Raw genomic sequence first — 23,124 nt, forward strand, 5'->3', positions numbered from 1 at the left:
GAGTGTTAGTCTAATTGAAATTCCTTTACATGAGACCACAGGGTAAGGGATGTAGGTTCCCATCTAATACTCCACAGAGCCTGGTATTTCTGGGCTGGGTGTGCTGCATTGAGGGAGAGTCGATAGAGTGCCAAATTCTCCACATCTGCTTCGAGTGGCATTTTAAGTCTTTAACACAGAGGCTGATTTCAGCTCCTCTTGTTATGGAATGAATTAAGTTTATGCTACTTGCTTGCAGAGGTGATTCTCCAGTGTTCCTCACCTTTGTGCCACCTGGGGTATCACCTGTGCACATTTTTTACTCTGATGTTGCTACTGCTCCATTGGTTTCCTCTGGTCATAGGGAGCAAGAATACCTCTGCCACGTGCTTTTACAGACACTGTGTTTCTTCTTCTTTTTAAAAAATCTTTATTGTTGAAAGTATTACATAGTCATCCTTCACCCCCCCATTAACCTCTCCCAGTCAGTTCCTGTCCCCTCCACCCTCCTCCCTTCCCCAGGCCCTCACCACCCCATTGTCTGTGTCCACAGGTTATGCTTTCAAGTTCATTGGTTGATCTCTTCCCATCTACCCTTCCCTGCCTTCCCTCTGAGGTTCAACAGTCTGTTCATGCTTCTATGACTCTGGGTCTATTTTTGATCATCCATTTATTTGGTTCATTAGATTCCACATATGAGTGAGATCATGTGATACTTATCTTTCTCTGACTGGCTTATTTCGCTCAGCATAATACTCTCCAGGTCCATCCATGCTGTTACAAATGGTAAGAGTTTTATTTTCCACTTTTTTCTAGCCCAGGTTTTTTTTTCTGAGCCTGCATAAATAATGCACTGTGCAAAAACAATTTTTCCTAAAGTTGGATGGTACCAATAGGAGATAACCTTCCATCAGACCAACATCTAAGCCAGACCAGTACTTGCTCTGGTATTGTCCAACCGACTTGACTTTAGTGTGTGTCATCTTGATTGTATCTCCTCTAGGACCTAACTCAACACAATTCTCTTGCCTGTTCCCTCAGGTATAGACATTACAACTACAATAACTGTATCACTTTCAAACTCACCTATAAACAATGGGTATTTAATCCTGGTTTTTCTCATCTTCTTCCATAAAACTGTCCAAATTTCTGTAATCACTTATATCTGCACTCGTCTTCAAGGAAGTGTTTCTAATGGGCTAGCCCCAAAGGTGGGGTTACATAGTCGAAATGTGACTCTAGAGGCTTGTGTATATGTGTGTGTGTTTTCAGTTTGTAGATGAGGACAATTCCCAAAGAAAGGGTTATTGTGAAGAGAGCAGAGGCTCCTAAAAGGTATCCACTTGGAGAGTAATTTTGTACAGTAACATATTGACTCTGAGAGGTACTTCTGTAAAGAAACCTGTTGGGAAAAGATGAATAAGTTAGAAGATACCATAAGGAAATATTTAAAAAAATTAATAATGTGGGATATTCTGCAAGATAACTGGATTGGTCTCTTCAAAACACAATACCTTTTTAAAAAGGTCAGGGAGGGAAGATGGCGGGTTCTCCCTGAGGAGGGTGTTTGTGCTTTAAAGCTGATGCTCTCCATCCACCTCCCAGCAGTGAAGGCTGAGGGGCGCTGCAGGCACTGAAGTCCTTGTTGAAGTCTCCGCTCCAGAGTCTCTCACAGTGGAGTTTTTGGATGTCTTTGGGAGGAGAGACACATGAAGATGAAATAAAACACCTCACAGTGTGGTCTCCATGTAGGAGCTCATTGTTCCTGACTCTCTCCTGTGACAAAGGACAGGAGGGAGTGGCCTTTCCCTCATTTCCAGATCCTCCTGTGAGTGTGAAGTGAGCTGATTAATAGGCTGTGCGGACGCCTTTGAAGGCACATTCCAGGACTCAACATATTGTCACCTGAGAAAACAACCCAGACCCCTATCAGGACCAGGACCAAATGGCTGCTTCTCAGGGACCATTGACGTTCATGGATGTGGCCGTAGATTTCTCTCAGGAGGAGTGGGAATGCCTGGACCCAGCTCAGTGGAAATTATACATGGATGTGATGTTGGAGAACTACAGCAACCTGGCCTCTCTGGCTATTCCACCTAAAGATAACCAGGCCTTTATGCCAAAGCCCGGAATACAAGATTTATTCTCTGAAATAATACTGAGTACACATAATGGAGATAGCAGTTATCAGTGGATTGAACATTGGAAAAACGTTAAGCAAGAGTCACATCTTAATCATCGTTCAAGTGAGCTTGCAGAGGACCATTATAAAAGTGGGAAAGTCTTTGATCAAATGTCCAATCACAACATACATCAGGTTATTCCTATCGTGGAGAAGACACACAAAGGAAGTAAATGTCCAGTCTTTTCAGCAATCATCAAATTACAATGAACAAGAGAATATTCATACTGGGGAGGAGGCTTACAAATGGAATCCGTGTGTGAGAGTCTTCAGTCAAATATTCAATCTAAATAGACGCAAAAAAAATCCGTAGTGGAGAAAAACCTTATAAATGTAAAGATTCTGGTAAAACATCTATTTGGCCTTCAGGTTGCACTGTAAATCAGAGAATTCATACTGGGGAGAAGGCTTACAAATGTAAAGCATGTGGCAAAGCCTTTAAATGTCATTCATCTCTCATTGTACATAAGGGAAGAATTCATACTATTGCAAAATTTTACAAACTCAGGGCAAATGGAAAAGGCTTTAGTCAGACCTCAAGACATACTCAACATCATAGAAATCATACGGGAGAAAAGTCTTATAAATGTTCAGAATGTGACAAAGCCTTTACCCGACACTCAACCCTTAGTATTCATCTGAGAATTCACACTGGAGAGACACCTTACGAATGTAACGAATGTGGCAAAGCCTTTAGATGGTCCTCACACTTTACTTATCATCAGAGAGTTCACACACGAGAGAAGCCTTATAAATGTAGAGACTGTGACAAAGTCTTTAGCTGGCCCTCAAACCTTACTACCCATCAGAGAGTTCATACTAGAGAGAAGCCTTGTAAATGTAGAGAATGTGGCAAAGCCTTCATCGATTCCTCCAACCTTAAAAATCATCAGAGTGTTCATACTGGAGAAAAGCCTTATAAATGTAGAGAATGTGGCAAAGCATTCAGTAAGTCTGCAAAACTTAACCGACATCACAGAGTTCATACTGGAGAGAAGCCTTATAAATGTAGAGAATGTAGCAAAGTCTTTAGCCAGTCCTTCTCCCTTAATTGCCATCAGAGAGTTCATACTGGAGAGAAGCCTTATAAATGTAGAGAATGTGGCAAAACCTTCAGTGAGTCCTCAAAACTTACTCGCCATCATAAAATTCATACTGGAGATAAGGCTTATAAATGTAGAGAATGTGGCAAAGCCTTTAGCCGGTCCTCACACCTTATCATCAGAGAGTTCATTATGGAGAGAAGCCTTATAAATGTAGAGAATGTGACAAAGCCTTTAGATGGTCCTCAAATCTTACTACGCATCAGAGAGTTCATACTGGAGAGAATCCACATAAATGAAGAGAATGTGGCACATCCATTGGCAGCTCCTCAAACCTTACTGCACGTCAGAGAGGTCATACTGGAGAGGAGCCTTATGAATGTAAAAATGTAACAAAGCCTTTAATCATTGTTCCTGCCTTCTTGTACAGCAGAGTAGTATTGAGAGAAGTATTACAGATATGAGGAGTCTCATAAGTCCTTGACCAGCTGTGAGAACTTACTGAACATCACAGAATGTGACTGGGAACAAGCCTTATGAATGTGAAATATGTAGTAAAGTCTTTAAAAGCCATTAATGTATTACTGTACATGAGAGACTTCATACTGAAGAGAAATCTTTCAAATGTAGAGCATGTGCAAGATTCTGTACCTATAGCGCGAAATTTACTGGATATCAGAGACTTTTATAGTGGAGGAAAGCCGTACACTGTAGAAAACGTGAGAAAGCACTGGCTGGCTTGCCTCAGTGGTTTAGCTTGGATAAATGAGCCAGGAGGCCAGGGTGCAATTCTAGGTCAGGGCACAGGCCCTGGTTGGGGACTCAATTCCAGGTATGGGTCTTGCAGGAGCCTGCTGATCAGTGATTCCCCCTCATCATTGATGTTTCTATAGCGCCCTCTCTTTTCCTCTCTGTGCTATAACAATGGCATCTAAACCTCTTCTTCCTCCACATCAGCCTTTCAGGCCCCTTTAGCTTCTGTTCAGTAGTTTGGAATTTTACTAATGCTATAACTGACATCAGGATTTGGCAAATATATTGCTTTATATTCATTTTTTTATGCTGGATTCTAAAGTTTTGAATATTATTAATTTTGGGGATATAATAAATTGGCTTCTGTGTACTTTATAAAAAATAAATAAAAATAAAAAGGTCAGGGAGGCTGTTTTAGAATAAAAGAGACTAAAGAGCTTTAACAATCAAATGTAATGTATGGACTGTAATTATATTTTAGTCCCAAAGAAAAAAATCTTTACAAATTATATTGAGGACAAAAGATAAAATTTGAATATGAACTGGGTATTATGATATTAGGGAATTAATGCTCATTTTCTTAAGAGTGATAATACTTCTGTGGTTATGCAAGCATGTCTTAGGAGATACATACTCAAGTTTTCAGAGGTGAAATGTAAGCATATGATGTCTGCAACTAATTTTCAAGTTATTAAAAAACAAACAACTAGCTCTAACTGGTTTGGCTCAGTGGATAGAACATCGGCCTGCGGACTGAAGGGTCCCAGGTTCAATTCCGGTCAAGGGCATGTATCTTTGTTGCAGGCACATCCCCAGTAGGGGGTGTGCAGGAGGCAACTGATCGATGTTTCTAACACTATCCCTCTCCCTGTCTGTAAAAATCAATAAAATATATTTAAAAAAACAAAACAAAAAAACAACTAACTGTATTTAACAATGTTAACATTTTAAAATGTTAACTGTTGAAACTCAGTGGTGAATGTGTGGGTGTTCTTTTGTATTTTTTCTTCAACTTTTCTGTATATCCTATATAATAAAGAGGTAATATGCAAATTGACCCTCATACCCTCTCACAAGATGGCCACTCCCATGTGGTCAAATATGGCCACCACAAGATGGCCAGCAGGGGAGGGTAGTTGTGGGCGATCAGGCTGGCAGGGGAGGGCAGTTGGGGGTGACCGGGCCAGCAGGAGAGGGGAGTTGGGGGCAACCGGGTCGGCAGGGGAGGGCAATTGGGGGCGACAGGGCCTGCAGGGAGGGCAATTGGGGGCGACAGGGCCTGCAGGGGAGGGCAGTTGGGGGTTACTGGACCAGCAGGGGAGGGCAGTTGGGGGCATTCAGACCAGCAGGGGAGCAGTTAGGCATCGATCAAGCTGGCAGGGGAGTGGTTAGGGGGTGATCGGGCAGGCAGGCAGGCGAGCGGTTGGAAGCCAGCAGTCCTGGATTGTGAGGCCCAGTGGGATCGGGCCCAAACGGACAGTCGGACATCCCTCGAGGGCTCCCAGATTGGAGAGGATGCAGGCTGGGCTGAGGGACACACCCCACCCCAGTGCACGAATTTCGTGCACCAGGCCTCTAGTTTTATAATAAGTTAAAAAAGGAGAGAAACCCTATTTAACCTACTGTTCCAAATACTTAACTATAGAACTATTTTTTTATTTGTACTGTATTAATATGGTTGCCTCTGCTGCTTCACAAAGTATACTGTAGGACACATTGGTCTAGGGTAGGCTCTTGGTGAGTACATTTAAAAAATATACAATAATAATAAAGATTTCAATGAAGAATGAAATCTTAAAAAAATTCAAAATACACTTAAAACTCTCCATCCAGCTAGCCGAGGAAATGTTTACTGTATCATTTGCAAGGAAGCCACTCTAAGGAGTTTCAAGCTTAACAGTGGCGTGACTTCATTGGCTAGATCAGTGGTCGGCAAACTCATTAGTCAACAGAGCCAAATATCAACAGTACAATGATTGAAATTTCTTTTGCGAGCCAAATTTTTTAAGCTTAAACTTCTTCTAACGCCACTTCTTCAAAATAGACTCGCCCCGGCCGTGGTATTTTGTGGAAGAGCCACACTCAAGGGGCCAAAGAGCCGCATCTGGCTCACGAGCCAGTTTGCCGACCACGGGGCTAGATGAATGGAAGTTGCAGGTTGCATAGTAGCTCTTGAATGTTCAGTACCCAAATCTTTTCTGTTAGTATAACCTCATGGATGATGGCATAGGCTAAATTTTCAATCACTTGTATCCTTTGGTCCTTACTTAGATGAAATTATATGTCACTTTGAGTACTTTCAGAGAGAAAAGTAAAAATTTATAGGCATTTGAGACTTCCCATTAGGGATGAAGTTATAAGGAGACCTAATAGTTTCCTGTGACGGTAAATTTGATGTGTTAATTTGGGCTACAGGGTGTCCAAATATTTGATTAAATGTTATTTCTGGGTGTGCGTGGAGGGTGTTGATGGAAGAGATTTGCATTTGAATAGAGACTGAGTAAATCAGATTGCCCTCCCCAGTTTGAGAGACTGAATAGACAAAAGGTGGAGGGAGAGGTACTCTCTGCTTGACTACTGAACTGGGCAGAGGACCTGAACAGACACTTCTCTCAAGAAGACATACAAATGGCCAACAGATATACAAAAAGATGCTCAACTTCACTAGCTATTAGGGAAATGCAAATCAAAACTATCTCACACCTGTTAGAATGGCTATTCTCAACAAGCCAAGAATAACAAGTGCAGAGGTTGTGAAGAAAAAGGAACCCTCATTCATTGCTGGTAGGAATGTAAACTGGTACAGCCACCATGGAAAACACTATGGAGTTTCAAGCCTAACAGATATTTCTTTTTGTAAATCTTCTATCCATATGCCTAACGCATATGATGAATTATTCAGTAAATATGTGTTGAGTGCCTACTCTGTGTTGTATGTTGTTTAAGAGTTTGGAATATACATGGTGGGGCAAAAGTAGGTTTACAGTTGTGAGTATGTGAAACAGTGTCTTGTATTATTATTTATTAATCGTATTATTTTCCTTAGGAACAACTGTAAACCTATTTTTGCCCTACCCTGTATCAGTGGGGAAAAAAAATGAAGACCTGAGAGAGCATTGACTCTGCAAGTGAATTTTACCAATCTTTACCCCTTTCTGCATCTTAGTTTTGCATTTGTGCATGTACAGGAAACGCTGTAATGGAAAGCTTGCAGATTCTCAGCTGAAGGACACTGGCAAACAAGTGGATATATTGTTCATAAATGCTGTAGAACCAAGATCAGTTAACGAGGAGGGTACCAAGAGGAGGGTACCAATTAAATCTACTCCTTGACCTTGTTCTCAGCAATCCACACCAATAGACACTACTTTCATTTTTAAAAAAGGAGTTTTATATGTACATGCAGCATTCTGAGGTCATAGCTTCCTTCCTAGCTGCTAATCTCCTTGGGACAGGGAGCCCCGCCCGTACCCACCACTTGGTGCTGCTTTTCTCCAGTGTCGAGGCTGGTCTGAGCTCAGGGATAATTGCTTACTGCAGTGGTCGGCAAACTCATTAGTCAACAGAGCCAAATATCAACAGTACAACGACTGAAATTTCTTTTGAGAGCCAAATTTTTTAAACTTAAACTTCTTCTAACGCCACTTCTTCAAAATAGACTCGCCCAGGCTGTGGTATTTTGTGGAAGAGCCACACTCAAGGGGCCGAAGAGCCGTATGTGGCTCACGGGCTGCAGTTTGCCTACCACGGGCTTACTGAAACAAGGCATTTTTGAAAGGGACTAAGGGAAGCTTTTATGTCTCCCTCCTACAAGTCCAACTTCTAATGAAGTGGAAGCTAGGTTGTAAATAAAGACCTGCACTGATTTTCTTCTGAGAAAACACACTACCATGAAACAAAAACACTACACATCACCCCCCACCTCAACAAAACAAAAACAGCACTAATTGTGCCGTGAAGCAACAGCACAATTACGTTTCTCACAGTACCACTGGTACAATTTCCAGGCTCCTGGGGAGAGCAACGTGGGGATTTTCCTCCTGGAAAGAAAGGCAAATTGGTCCCCAAGGTATACTTGATTGAAGCACAACTCAAAATAAGTAAAAACAGATGATAACCCAGCAAATAAAAGCTTGGTAATTTAGCTAGAACAGAGGATGTTATCCAGAAACCTATGGGAGCGTAAAAGAGAACTTAAAAAAGAATTACAACCTTTACAATTTCCCAAAGGCTTGCTCCCTCGTTTCCAAGTGGGAAAAAAAGAACAGGAACTGAAAGGAACCGGAAGAATGTAGGAAAATGTAAACATTACAAAAAAATATATCAGGAGAATGGAGAAAGTGGACAGCTTCAGAGTCACTCTCTCGGAGACACTCCGGCCCGCTGTGATTAGAGGCTGTGCCGCGGCGACAGATGACCTGTCTCTGGCCACGAACCACCTAGAATGCGTTTTCGCAGGAGCAGGGCAGCGGCCAGGGGGGTGGCGGCGGGGGGCGCAAGCAGCCCTTCTCTAGCTGCTCCCGCCGAGCGTGGTGATAATGGGGATGGGGCCAGCGGTGGCGGTGGAGCGCCTGGAGGCCTTGGGGCCCCTCGTCGTCCTCCGAGACTCCCCGCCGCACGCAGCAGTCAGCGCCCAGGCGCTTGCCCAGCCGCCGCCCGAACTGGCAGTCGCCAGCCTGGAAGAAGAGGTAGACGAAGGGATTGAGGGCGCTGTTCGCCACCCCCACGAGTCGCAGGGCCACCGCCAAGTCCTCAGCATCCCACTCTCCCACCGGTCCCGACGACCACGCAGCTGCTAGCCGGGCAGCAAAGTAGGGCAGTTGGAAGCCCGCGAACAGCAGCGCTAGAACCAGGCTCATCTTCAAGCTCTGTACTTTGGCGCGCGGTAGCGCGCTGTGGGCCGGGGCTTGGCCAGGACTTGACGTGGGCGCCGCAGCAGATGGGGCCGGGGGCGGGCGCTGCCACCAGGCGCAGATCAGGCGGCTGCAAGCGACGCCCAGGGCCGCGACCGGCGCAGCGAATCCTGCGGTGGCCTCATAGAGCGCGTAGACCTGCAGGTGCCAGCGCGGCAGGGGCGCGAAGATGCCGCGGCAGCGATGCTCTCCGTGCCAGGCGCGGGCGGCGGGAGGCGCCGAGGGGGCTGTCCCGCGCACCACGAAGACCGAGGGTAGCGCCAGCAGCAGCGCCAGCAGCCAGCCCAGGGCGGCGAGGATGCGCGCGGGCAGCGGCGGGCCCTGGGGACGGCGCACGGCGCGTTGGCGCTGGAGGGCAATGAGCACCACCAGGTGGGCCGAGGCACCCCGGCCGGATACCTGCAGTAGCTGCACGAAGCGGCACTCGTGGTCGCTCGCTGCCCGATGCGACTCGCCCAGCAGGTCCCAGGCCAGCTGCGGCAGCGCGGTGCCCCCGCACGCGTACAGGTCGGCCAGGGCCAGTTGCACCAGCAGGAAGTCCATCTTGCGACGCTTGGGACCCGCCCAGGGCCCGCCGCTGCCACACAGGCGGCACAGTACCTTGGCGTTGCCGGCCACGGCCACCACCAGGATGGCCCCCAGGTAGACCAGGCGGCTAGGCGGGCCGGGCGGCGGTGGCCCCGGAGCTGGGACTTCCCGTCCGGAAGTCAGGTTGAGACCCCAGCCCAGAGAGATGGGTGCGGAGTGGTTGGGCGCCGGCGACAGAGTTGGGAGGCTGAAGGAATGATACTCCATTCTTGCCTTGGAGGAAGAGCAGGTACCGAAGACCTGAGGCAGGGCGTAGGAAACCGAGGTGGAGGCGAGGCTGCGCGGGGCGCGATGCCGGATCTGTCAGTTCCCAAAGTTAGTTGAAAACCCACATGCACGGAGAGGCAGCTGGATTTCGGTATATTTGTGCTTAGATGTTTTTCATAGGTTGCCTTCGTCACTTGTCACTCGAATGTGGGTTGTACACTCGAGGAGCACACATGATTCCTATTCTCCACCTTCTCCGTGTCTGCCCTCCCAGTCCTTCGCCCCTTCCCATCTCTGCCAAGGCCCCCAGGCTGCCCTCGCAGGAGCCTCATACCACAGGGCTCTGGAAGCTCCAGGGTTCCCAATTTACCCGTAGAGTCCATCTGGACAGAAGTTCGTTTTTCCGGGCCGTTTTAAAGGCTCATGTTAACCCAAGACCAACACACAAAAGATGAAGCTCCTGACTGAGATTGTACCCTTCAAAATGGTTCCATGATTGTCAGTAAGGGTTGGGGGGGGGGGGCGGGGGGGCAAGAAACAAGAAACCAGTTTTGATGAAAAACAAAGAAGGTTTGAGACGTTGTGGATATGTACGAGCAGGAGAAAAACAAACACAAGAAACCTAACAGCATTTTGAGCAAAGAGGATCCCATTAGATGAATCTTTAATAAAGATGTATCTTTGGCCAACAATGAGAGGATTTACTTGGACTAAAGTCAGTGATGTTTGGCAATTAGGAGTTGCAGTGGTTTGCAGATACCTAGTTTCAAATACTCATTACTAGTAGCAGAGGATCACAGATGCTCTCTGGGTGATATAAAACTCATTTTATTAGTCTGAAGAGGGCACCAATAGGTTTTATGCAAATGGTAGTACATGTTACTTTTCCCCTAATATTTTCATGCAGCGATGATATGTCACCATGGCTTCTCGTTCTCTTGATTCTGTCTTCCAGCAGGTGGGAGGTAGCTAGGAGGGACTATGCTTCCAATAAGCTTAGAGAAAAGGTGACTAAGAAAATAACAAGGCAGCCAAGTTTTAAAAAAGAAATCCAAGTTACAGGAAATGGTGTAGGTTAAATGCTGCCTCTTATTTTAGCCCTCCATCTTCACAAATTTGTTTTCTTGTTGGAAGCATCAATTTGTCTTCTGTGCACCCTCATTAGTCACCCTGAAAGTAGAATTCCTGCACTGCCTGATCTGGGAGTCTGTTGGGGTTCACATACCCAGGCTGAGACAACATTTGGCACTTCAAGGTGCATGGGATAGGAGGGCATGGTGGGTGCAAATGACAATCTTGCCATTTGCTGTAATAATCCAATTTCCTGAGCTATTGTCCTTTGGCCAGAGACTTTATAATTTTCATCATCATCTCACTAGTGCTTAGCACTGGGCCTGACACATGGTAGGTTTCAGGAAATATGTTTTGAGTTGATGAATTAATGGAGATGCATTTATTTTCATCCATTGTGCTGGGCACAATCAAGGATCATGAGTTGTATTTCATTTTAGAACTTCTCTATTGGCTAATCTAGAAGTTTCTTTGCCTTTTTCCTTTCATGACACCGATGGGTCTGAAGGGTCCATGGCACATGTTTTGTAGACTGTCTCTAACGTTGTATTTGTTTCCACATAATTAAATCTGGATTAGACTTTTTGGGCAGAAATACTACATAGGAGATAATTTGTCCTCAGTGTAATCATTTCAAGGCACATAATGCTGGTTTGTCTAAATATTGGTGATGTATGACATATATGTTTCAAAATTAAGTATTTATTTTATTACAAAAACAGTACATATTAATTGCAGAAAATTTAGACAATACAGATTAGCAACAAAAACACTTAACATACCATGCAGAGATAACATTAATACTCAAGTTATATATCCTTCAGACTATAATGACTAGATCTATATATTTACAAAAATATATAACATTTTGTATCCTGTTTTTTTCATTTAAAATTATATTTGGACAGCTGTCTATGTCAGTCAGTAAAAAATGTGACATAATTATGTTTAATGTGAAATTAATTACAATGATTTAAATAGCCCCCCATTGCCAAAACCGGTTTGGCTCAGTGGATAGAGCGTCAGCCTGTGGACTGAAAGGTCCCAGGTTTGATTCCGGTCAAGGGCATGTAACTTGGTTGCGGGCACATCCCCAGTGGGAGGTGTGCAGGAGGCAGCTGGTCGATGTTTCTCTCTCATCGATGTTTCTGACTATCTATCACTCTTCCTTCCTCTCTGTAAAAAAATCAATAAAATATATTTAAAAAAAAAATAAAAAAAATAAAAAAATAAATAGCCCCCCATTTTTGGACAAATGTTTTCCAGTTTTCACTTTAGAAATAATTCCCTTCAGATACATTCTTCCATACAGTTACTGGCATTCAGTTATTCCCTTAAGATAAAAGCCTAGAATGGGAATTGATAGGGCAGAGCACATGTATTTTTAGAGCATTTTAATACATGGTGCACAAGCAATGTATGTGTGTTTTTCCCCATGAGTCCCATCGTTGTTAATTTTTGTCATTCTCTTATATGAAAAAATAGTGTTTGTTATTTCTTCATTTTTAAATTAAATAAAACTCTCCATGCTTGGAAGTGAGAGCCAGGCACTGATATTCTTTAAACACAGTCAGGTGGTTCTAATTTGCAGCAAAGTTGTGAACCATTGTTACAGATTGGCGGTTAACAAATTATGGCCCACAGATCGAATCCTGTGTTTTTGTAAACAGTTTCCTGGGTACACAGCCAAGCTCATTTATTTACTATTGTCTGTTGCTGCTTTCATGCTTCTAGGGCAGAACTGAGTAGTTGTCAGAGACCATATGGCTCACAAAGCTTAAAATAGTATCTGGCCTTTTTCATAGAAAAAGATAAAACGAAGAGGGATAGAGTTTGTCAACTGTCCTGTGCAGAATTTTGCTAGAATTTACTGTTTCTAGAAGGTTCTGCTTTATTGTGAAGGCTACTCCCTTTCACCCCCTGCCCTGCCATAACCTAATGTGTTAGTTTTCTCCTCCAATGTGATATTTGAAAAACTCTAATTCTAACTCATATTACGTCAACAAGTACTAAGCTTATACCATGTGTCAGGCACTTGGGCTACTTTAGGAAACAAGCAGGACAAAAGGCCATTCCTGTATGGAGCTTTCATCCTTGTGGGGAAGGAGGTGTGGGAGACACTATAAACAAATTAAATGTGCAAAACACACACTAAATTGTGTGGGTGTGATGTTTTCTATGGAGAAAAATAAAGCAGGGAAGCCCTATGAGAAGGTAGAATTTGAGCAGTGACCTGAAGGTAACAAAGGGAGCCACGTGGAAATCTGAGGGCAGAACTGCATTCCAGGCCAAAAGCATTGACAAGCACCAAGGTCTTGAGGTGGTGCATGCCTGGTGTGCCGGAAGACAGGGAGGTCAGTGTGGCTGGAGCAGCGTGAACTAAGTGGCAGTGTGCAGGAGATAATGTTTGGCAGATCAGTAGGGCCTTCTAGGCCTTGGCTTAGGCTTTTAAAGAGTAAGATGGGAAACCAGTGGAGCGTCTTGAGTATCCAGTGATGTGACTGGATATATTTTAATAGAATCAGCAGTGGTTAGACTCAGGGAAACCTCTTAGGAGGCTATTGCAAAATTCTAAACATCAGAATATGGTAGATTGTAACAGGATGGTAGCAGTAGAGGTAGTTAAAAATGAAGCCCAAATATTGTCCTCAATCCAGTCTATAGTTTGTGTTGGTTTCACTCAGTTTCTGGCATTAAGTAATTTGTCTTGGTCTTGCAAGTTTTTCTGTTTTTCTGAATGTTAGATGCCATTTTGAATTAGATATTGTCCTTAAAATTAAATATACCTAATTATGATTCTGTACCTAACATATTTAAAATATTACAAGTGCTTGGTAAATTCTAACAAGGGGTCCATATTAAAGGGTTTGGGTAGAACAAGTGGATTATATTTATCTTCACATGCCTGTTTTTTCAGAACCATATTTCTATGATTATTGTTTCATTTTTTCCTAAAATTAGCACATACATCCACGCCTTAGCTATTTTATGTTCTTTAGTTTTAATCAGGAGATGGAAGGTAGATTTGCATATTTTACCTTTAACCTTAATAATCTAAGACTGAGATGTTTTTCTTACGGATTTTACATCAGAATATAACTGAAGTGAAATTTATTTCTCAGCAATTTATACATAACTACAAAGGTAACCTCATACAAACTCGCTGAAGAACCATTAAATCATTGTCTACAGATTAGTTTTTGTATCTGGAAAACATAAGATACCCACTGAAAAACTACTGCAAACAATAGAATGGTTTGGTACAAAATAAACATATAGAAATAGAGTTTGCATAAATAAGCAATAACCAGTTAGAAGATATAATAGAAGAAAGATCCACTTAAAAATAGCACCACCACCAACAAATGATAAAACAACTAGGAGTAAGCTCACCTCTGGCTATATGTTAGGATCATCAGCTGGAGAGCTTAATAAACAAAACAACATAAGTACAAAACAGTGCCCAGGTGCCACCCCTAGAATTCTAATTCAATTGGTGTGGAGCGGGACCTAGGTGGTATTTTTTAAAAGGTTCCTACTTTCCAAATATCTCTATGAAGATACTGATCTATTTTAGGAAAACTGAATGTTATCATAGAAGATGTGAAGAAAGGGAAAAGCATACTCTAGAATAACTGAATTTCATAAAGAATTCAATTCTCCCTAAAGTTGGCTATGGATTTAATATGATTTCATGAAAAGACTAACAAGATTTTTCATTTTTCAAACTAGACAAACTTATTCTAAATTTGTATGGGAAATATAAGTAGCCAGGACAGTTTGGTTTGTGTGGCTCAGTGGTTTAGCATTGACCCATGAACTAGGAGACTAAGGTTTGATTCCCATTCACATGCTCCAGTAGGGGGTGTGCAGGAGGCAGCCAATGGATGATTCTCTTTCATCATTGATGTTTCTGTCTCTCTCTCCCTCTCTGAAATCAATAAAAACATTACTAAAAAAAAAGATTAGCCAGGACAATTCTGAAGAACAAAATTGTTGCAAAGGGACCTGTCTGACCAGATATCACACCAATAAACAAATCAGAATGGTCCATTGAAAAATGAAAAATGTTCTGAAAGAATGGCATTTTAAATCAATAGATGAAAAGATAATTTATTCAATAAAAGATGTTATTAATGAAGTGGCATTTTCTAACCAATGGGATTAATGTTAGTTTACTCAGCGAGAGGTCAATTGGATAGCCATTTTATAAAACAAACTAAAGTTAGATCTCTAATTGATAACCATTCCAGATGGGTCAAGAAGGATGAAAAATAAAACTCTAAAGAAGATAAGTGGGGAAGACCATTCTAAATGTATGTGACAAAATCCCAAAGCTACAAAAGCAAACATTCATAAATTTGATTGCATGAAAATACCAATTTCTACATGTAAAAAACACCACAACAAAGTCGAAAGATAAATTACAAAAAGGAAAAAAAAAAACACCTTTCAGCTTTTCTTACAAAGATCTAATATCTAAAGCATATCTGTAATAAAAAAGACCAACCATCAAAAGAAAAATGGGCAAAGAATAGAAAAATAGGATAGGTCATTGTAAAGGAAATTCCAATGGCTAATAAGCATATGAAATTATACCTTATTCATAAAAGTAATAATATATTTTTAATTTATCAGGTTGGCAAAGGATGTGAAGGTATTTCATTGCTGGGTGAGAATTTAAGTTGGTATCATTTCTTAGGGGTAATTTGGTAGTATTTTGTGTAATTTTGCTAGACATAGGTCTTGTACCAGCAATTTCACTTCTAGGTACCTATTGTTAAGTGGGGGAAGAAAAAGAGCAAGATGCAGAATATTTTTGTATAGTATGCTACCATTTGTGTGTGTGTGTGTGTGTGTGTGTGTGTGTGTGTGTGTGTGTCTAAGAGTATAAAGTTTGTAGATGCATGGTCTGTCTCTAAAAGAATGCATAGGAAGGTGGTTATAGGAGTGGGCTCCAGGAAGGGGGACTGGGTGACTGGGAAAGAGGAAACTTCATGTTCACTGTTAACTCCTTTGTACCTTTTAAAGCTTGTACCCAGCAATGAAATACCTTCACATCCTTTGCCAACCTGATACATTTTTAAAAAGCAATAATAAAGTCAGTCATATCCAGGGTCTATATCCCATCAATTATTTCAAATACTCGCACCACATAAACATAAATAGTCCATGTCCCATCAAATACAAATAATTCATCAGATACCACCAAATACTCACAAATTACTATTTTATGGTTCATAAGTAATAATAGTTGAAGTTATTCTACATTTTATATTATTCAGATGAATGTAACTTTATATTCTATTTGATTTTCTCCTTAAAAAGATTTAAAAAAAATATATTTTATTGATTTTTTACAGAGAGGAAGGGAGGAGAGGGATAGAGAAATTAGAAACAATGATGAGAAACATCGATCAGCTGCCTCCTGCACACCTCCTACTGGGGATGTGCCTGAAACCAAGGTACATGCCCTTGACTAGAATCGAACCTGTGACCCTTCAGTCTGCAGGCCAACGCTCTATCCACTGACCCAATCCGGTTAGGCTGATTTTATCCTTTAAATACTTCCATTAAGTTGTAAGAAGTTGCTAAGAATGAGATGTTAGTAATCATTTTTGAAAATATGTAATTCTATGATTTTTTATCTTACCTAATAGACAAACATGTAAATTGACCGTACCGCTGCTATGCCACCAGCCAATCAGGAGTGATATGCAAATTAACCAAACAAAGATGGCAGTTAATTTGCATACTCAGCCACCGAGTGACAGGGGCGGGATGCTTGCATGGTGACGACGCAGGCATTCTGCCCCAACCCAGGTGTCTCAGGGCCTCTGGTAGTGTGGGAAGGAGGGGCCGGAGTGGAAAGGCGGTGCCGGCAGCCAGGGAAAGGAAAGCCCATTCTAGTACGAATCTTTGTGCATTGGGCTTCTAGTTTAAAATAATATACATTCTTTAAAAGTAAAAATACCTGTAATAAAAGTTTACATTTAAAACTAACATGTAAAACACATAATTAATCATTATCTTTTAACATATTTCTATATAGCTCCAGAACATTATTTCTTATTTTTGTTGAGATATTTTTTGGAGGCGTATGGGTTTTAAGCCACTGATCAATTGCACTTTCATACTTCCTCGGTTCTTTCAGCCAGTCTTGATGCCACCTAAGATTTGCTATAACATTTGAATAGTTTTGCCCTACACTTTGTTTCCACTTGATAAACTGCTCTTTATTGTATTGGTGGACAGAAGCAGAAACTTTAGGGTAGTTTATAATGGAACGAAGTTTCTGATCCAAAGAATAAGTAATTTCTGGAAACTTTGTAGCAATATTTGTTAGTTCATCTGGATCTGAGGAAATATCTGAAAGAAAAAAATTAAATACTTGTCAAAATAATTACCTGAAACAAGAACATTTTTTAGAATGTCATTACTCTGTGACAGATGATGTTTTAGAATTTATTTTTATTTTCAGTTCCTCTTAGTAGAGTACGATGATGGCCAGTATAAGTGGTAAACAATATACCAAAAGTTAAATACCTCTCTGAATGTTTTCTCAAATTATCTCCCTACCATCATCCCATTATCCCATTTTTTCTAATCCACACTTAGATGGCAGAAACAGTCAAATCCTTATCACTAGTGAGCTGGCTTAGCGCTAATTCTTTCTGACTTTGATGCCTTGCTTACTTTGACAGGCCGAAAAAAAAGAATAGTATGCTTTATTGTCCCATATCAACAACCCGAACTAAAGAATTATTTTGAGTTAATAATTTTGACATTTGTAACAAGGAAGGAAATGTAGGGAGAAATGAATATTAATAATGGCATTAGTACATATTGTATGTGCAAAAAGGAGGCAAGGGATAAATAAAACCTCAATTCTAATAATGCTGCTTTAAAATTAATTCACAGAATAGTGAAGCTAGGAGGCGTTTTGCAGGATAATGCTATCATCTACTAGTGTTGTAAAGCTCTATAAGATACCGGTGGGGTCCCTCAGCTTGGCCTGCGCCCTCTCGCAATCCAGGACCCCTTGGGGGATGTCAGACTGCCGGTAGCACTGCTGCGGAGGTGGGAGAGGCTCACGCAGCCGCAGCTGCGCTCATGAGCTTGTGAGCCCAGCATCTAGCGCCCGTAGGTCAGCTGAGTGGCGCTCCCGCTGTGGAGTGCACTGACCACAGGGGGCAGCTCCTGCATTGAGCATCTGCCCCCTGGTGGTCAGTGCGTGTCATAGCAACCGATCGACCGTTTGACCAGCTGACCGGTGGCTTAGGATTTTATATATATATAGATAGGTAATAATCCTCCAGAACAGCTGAAAGCAAGGTATAATGAGAGGGTGTTAACTACTGACTGGGAAAGATAACCATTAGAAGACACCTTGATCAGAGAAAAACAGTGGTTTCGATCTTGAGTCTCAGATCAGAAGCTTTAGGGCACTAGCTTTGGAATACAGAAGGTGATTTGCAAAGGATCTGCTCCTCACATGGGCAATCGTTTGTAGACTGTCCCACCATGAGAAGCAGCAGATATTCATGTAACAATGATTACTGGATCTCTTAGGCAACACTGTGTAGGTCAGCTCAGCACACATCATACTACACTTAGGAAATATATGAACAAATTTACCGAAGAGTTGAGGAGATACTGAAGCACCGTCAGAGTAGGCTATATACTTCCACTGGTTAGTTCGAAGCATGTAGGTGGACGCATTCACATTGCATCCATGGAATTCACTCAGAATCCAGGGTGGATGTAGGTTTTTTAATTTATGTTTATTCTCAAACATTTCTGATGATAATGGCAACAAAGAGTATCCACTTAGGTTCTGAGGCAGAGGAATCCCAGCAATGTCTATAACACAAATAATACAATCTTTTAAAATAACTCATTTTTTTATTAGTTGGACATTCATTAATGACATCATTAAAGGTCACAGAGGCTGTACATGTATTTTATAAGTAGACTAGAGGCCCGGTGCACAAAATTCGTGCACCGGGTGGGGGGGTTGTCCCTCAGCCCAGCCTGCACCCTCTCCAATCTGGGACCCCTCAAAGGATGTCTGACATCCCTCTCACAATCCAGGACTGCTGGCTCCCAACCACTCGCCTGCCTGCCTGGCTGATTGCTTCTGCCTGCCAGCCTGATCACCCCCTAACCACTCCCCTGCCAGTCTGATCGACGCCTAACTGCTACCCTGCCGGCCTGATTGCCCCTAACTGCCCTCCACTGCTGGCCCGTTAACTCCAAACTGCCCTCCCCTGCCAGCCTGGTCCCCCCAACTGTTCTCCCCTGCAGGCCTGGTTGCCCCCAACTGCCCTCCCCTGAAGGCCTGGTCTCCCCCAACTGCCCTCCCCTGCTGGCCTGATCACCCACAACTGCCCTCCCCTGCTGGCCATCTTGTGGCGGCCATCTTTGACCACATGGGGGTGGACATCTTGTGTGTCAGAGTGACGGTCAATTTGCATATTACCCTTTCATTAGAAAGGACTGCCTGCATCCAAGTGCTTATTCCAATAACCATGCCTGGGCATGTTAACTATTCTGAATCTTAGTTTCCTCATCTGTAAAGGGAATAATAATAATACCTGTATTTCATAGGCTTATTTTAGGTTTCAATATGATAATTTATATGAAATTCTGAGACCGGTACCTGGCACACAGGAAACCCCCAACAAATATTAATTTATATCATCAGTCCTTTATTTCTGAATGATTAAAAAGCACAGTTGTTTTTCACATTTGTTCCATGAGATATTAATAACACCTATATAAGAAGCGGTTTATTAGTCACACTTGTTTGCAAACAATGGTTAAAATTACATAGGTGAATTTATTGTAAATGTAAATTTATTGCTGATACATATCATAAACCTTCAGAGGTGGTGTATAGTATTCCATGTGTTCCAAAGTTATTTGATAACAAAACTTTTTTTTACCCACAAGTAGTACCTTGAGGAATTAGTATTTTGCAGAACATATGTTGATAAATCCCAGATTATACTGATTTAAGGAAAAATAATTTATCTTTTTCCTCATCAAATATAGACATATAAACAATAGCATGAGAAATGTCTAACTTAAAAAGAGGTTGTAAAAAAAAAAGAGGTATTTAAATATAATATAATGTAAAAATTGCTTCTAAGGTGTTTTTTTTAAATTCAAACTATCTTTTTGCTATAGAAAAATTATCATTAATTATGGCCAGGTACTCAGGATAGTTCCAAAATTAGCCTGTAGTTGCCCTCTCCACCCCTTTCTGGTTTCAATGTTCTGTGTTTTTAGGTCTAATTAAATATTTCTAATAAAAAATAGAAAGTAATACGTAGTATATCTGCATTGCTAGAAATTAAACAATCATATCTATGAAGTTATGAACCTAGATATCTTAAGTGGCTTATTCGATAGTCATATCCTGATTGTGAATCTCTGGAAGGAAAAATGATTACAGAGAGTAAAGGCCAAAGGAACCTGAGGAATATTATCCTCATATTTCAGATATAGATTGAATCACAGAGGAGTTGCTCAAGATTATAAACAAGTCAGCAGGGCCTCTGATTACTTTGCTTACTCATGCTCCAGCATTATTACAAATAAAGGTTTATAGACTTACACTAGTGGCCCAGTGCACGAAATTCGTGCACGTTAAAAGGGGATTAATTAGAGGAAATAATTTAATATTGCTATTTGCTCTTTCTCTATAATAGAAGTGTCAGAGATGAAAGAAAATTAGTAAAATGTATATGAAAACCTTCCTCCTGTCAGAGTCTGGGGCACACCACTGGACCCAGAGTCAAGTCCCCGCCCACCCACATGTACCTCAAAATCGCGTGAGACCCAGACCCGGCCGCCCCTCCCCCCCCCCGCCCTTCATTGGGATAGATCCAGACCTGGCTAGTCCCACCCTTGTCAAGCCCCACCGGGCAGGGAACGTAGCCTCAGGTCCCCTGGCCCAGCGCCAGGATGGGGGGTGTGGCCTGAGGTACCCCAGCCCAGACCGGGGTGGGGGGCGTGCCTTGAGGTCCCCCATCAAGCCCCGCCAGGTGTGGGACATGGCCTGAGATCCCCTGTCAAGCCCCGCTGGGTGGGGGGCATGGCCTGAGGTCCCCCTCAAGCCCTGCCAGGTGGGGGGGGGGCACAGCCTCAGGTCCCCCGGCCCAGCACTGGGAGGGGGGAACAACCTCAGGTCCCCTGTCAAGCCCCATCGGCAGGGGGGTGCAGCCTCAGGTCCCCCCTGGGTGGGGGGCGTAGCCTGAGTTCCCCCGACCCAGCACTGGGGGTGCACCTTGAGGTCACCTGTCAAGCCCTGCCAGGCAGGGGGGCGCAGCCTCAGGTCCCCTGGCTTGGTGCTGGGGTGGGGGTGCAGCCTGAGGTCCCCCGGCCTGGTGCCGGGGTGGCAGGCGCGGCCTGAAGTCCCCCGTCAAGCCCCACCTGGTGGGGGGCATGGCCTGAGGTCCCCCAGCCTGGCGCTGGGGCGGGGGGAGCAGCCTGAGGTCCCCTAGCCCAGCACCAGGACAGGAAGCGCACCTTGGGGTCCCTGTCAAGCCCTGCTGGGTGTGGAAGGCGGCCTGAGGTCCTGTCAAGCCCCGCAGGGTGGGGGGCACGGCCTGAGATCCCCTGTCAAGCCCTGCCAGCCTGAGGTCCCCTGTCAAGCCCTGCTGGGTGGGGGATGTGGCCTGAGGTCCCCTGTCAAGCCCCACAGGGGCTGGGGAGGGCATAGCCTCAGGTCCCTGCTGATTGCTTGTTAAGGCTCCCTTATGGGAACTTGGCCTCAGCTGTGGGTGCAGCCATCTTTGTGACGGAGTGATGGTTAATTAGCACATTCTCTCTTTATTAGATAGGATTACTTACCAAGCATAGTAGGGTAAATATCCACAAGAGAAACCACATCTGATACTTGTAGGTTGGCCTTAATTCCCGGTCCCATTATCAAGAGTGGAACATGGGCACTAGCTTCGTACATACTCATTTTATAAAACTGACGATGTTCCATGGCCAGCTCTCCATGGTCTGAGGTGTATATGACAATAGTTTTCTCAAGAAGATCTAACTGGCGAAGAGCCAAAATAATTTCACCTACAATATAATCAAGATAAATCTTAATTAGTTAATGCTTTATTCTATCATAATAAGCTCGTCACAACTCTATCCTATAAGAGTTTGTCAGGATGCTACTTAACATCTGAATATTATCTACTGCTCCTAAGTAATACTGTTTCCTGTGCCTGTTCCTCAGTGGACAGATGAGAGAGGAAGGAGAAAATATAATACCTATAGTATAGTTTCTTTATTTGAAGGTCATGCTGGCATGCTTTTCATGTTTCTACTAGAGGCTTGATGCACAAAATTTGTGCAAACGTAGGCCCTCGCAGCCGCCCCAGCTGCTGCCTCAGCCCTCGCAGCCCCTGCTTTGTCTGGAAGGTCGTCCGGATGGTCATTCTGCTGTTCGGTCTAATTAGTTTATTAGCTCTTTATTATATAGGATTAGAGAATAGGGGGGAAATTTTCCCTTTAGTGACTGGAATGATAAAAAGACAGGTCTGGACATCAGCACTCTATACATGTCCGATAGTGAAAGGATTGATGTCACACTGACCCACAATTGCTGCCCAATGGGAGGTGATAAGAGGGGTCAGAACTCCTCTTCCCTGCAACCCTTTTCCCAAATCCCCAATCACCAGATCATGCCCATGAAGGTGGTGGAGGGTTACGGAATTCCATTTTTGAAGAAGGACTGGAAGTAGTATAGACAGTATATGAGTGTGATGTAGCATATTCTTGGAAGGGGAATACCTGGACAGTAACATTCCTCTGACAGTCCCTGTTTCTTAGTGTCCTGAATCTTCCTCCTCATTATAATTAAGAATTACAGCAAGGCACAGTCCAGAGAGAGGAGTCATCCCTATTTTGGCAGTTCCTCAATCTGGGATCCAGGGTTCTCTTTTTTTTAAAACACACACACACACACACACACACACACACACACACACACACAACAAAACAAAACAAAACAAAAACAAAAAAAATCACAGGTGATTCAGAGGTCTAGTCAGAACTGAGACCAAGGCTCCATGGAGTTATTTACAGAGTTCAGACCATGAGGATCTTTTAGCTGGACAACTGTAATTGCTTCCTAACTGATCTTGCTGGCACTCCTCCTTCCCTTCCACAGTATTCCTTGTACCATTCTGGTGGATAGCTTTCTAAAATATCTGATCATGTCACACCCAGTTTAGACCCTTTTCACAGTTTCCTATCATTTAATTCTTTAGTACAACACACAAAGCCCCTGTCCACCCTCCAAGCTCAGCCCCCTCAGCTTCCCCTACACCTTTAACTTTCACAACCCTACCTACTTAGAATTCCCTGAACTAATAAC

At 43.0% G+C, this 23,124-nt stretch overlaps 2 protein-coding genes across 2 annotated transcripts in view; both read right to left on the reverse strand.

Moving 5' to 3' along the window:
• Positions 1 to 1,591: 1,591 nt before the first annotated feature.
• Positions 1,592 to 11,432, reverse strand: GPR150 (G protein-coupled receptor 150). Its single transcript, XM_080679477.1, has 2 exons — positions 8,170 to 11,432; positions 1,592 to 1,670 (listed from the first exon to the last, which is right to left on the reverse strand). The coding sequence occupies exon 1, from the start codon at positions 9,663 to 9,665 to the stop codon at positions 8,397 to 8,399; it is 1,269 nt and encodes a 422-aa protein (XP_080535603.1). The 5' UTR covers positions 9,666 to 11,432; the 3' UTR covers positions 1,592 to 1,670; positions 8,170 to 8,396.
• Positions 11,433 to 15,955: 4,523 nt separating this feature from the next.
• The window catches only part of ARSK (arylsulfatase family member K), a 32,202-nt gene continuing 25,033 nt past the window's right edge, over positions 15,956 to 23,124 (reverse strand). The window contains exons 6-8 of the mRNA XM_080679476.1: positions 21,597 to 21,821; positions 18,375 to 18,599; positions 15,956 to 17,105 (exon numbers count right to left, since the gene is read on the reverse strand). Coding sequence (XP_080535602.1) covers positions 16,756 to 17,105; positions 18,375 to 18,599; positions 21,597 to 21,821 — 800 coding nt within the window. The 3' untranslated portion in view covers positions 15,956 to 16,755. The remainder of the gene's footprint in view (positions 17,106 to 18,374; positions 18,600 to 21,596; positions 21,822 to 23,124) is intronic.

The sequence above is a fragment of the Plecotus auritus genome (assembly GCF_963455305.1).
Source record: "Plecotus auritus genome assembly, chromosome: 7".
Lineage (NCBI taxonomy): Eukaryota > Metazoa > Chordata > Mammalia > Chiroptera > Vespertilionidae > Plecotus > Plecotus auritus.

Bases quoted from the DNA above. Each gene is read 5' to 3' on its own strand.
- GPR150 (XM_080679477.1), bottom strand. From the start codon at position 9,665: ATGGAGTATCATTCCTTCAGCCTCCCAACTCTGTCGCCGGCGCCCAAC.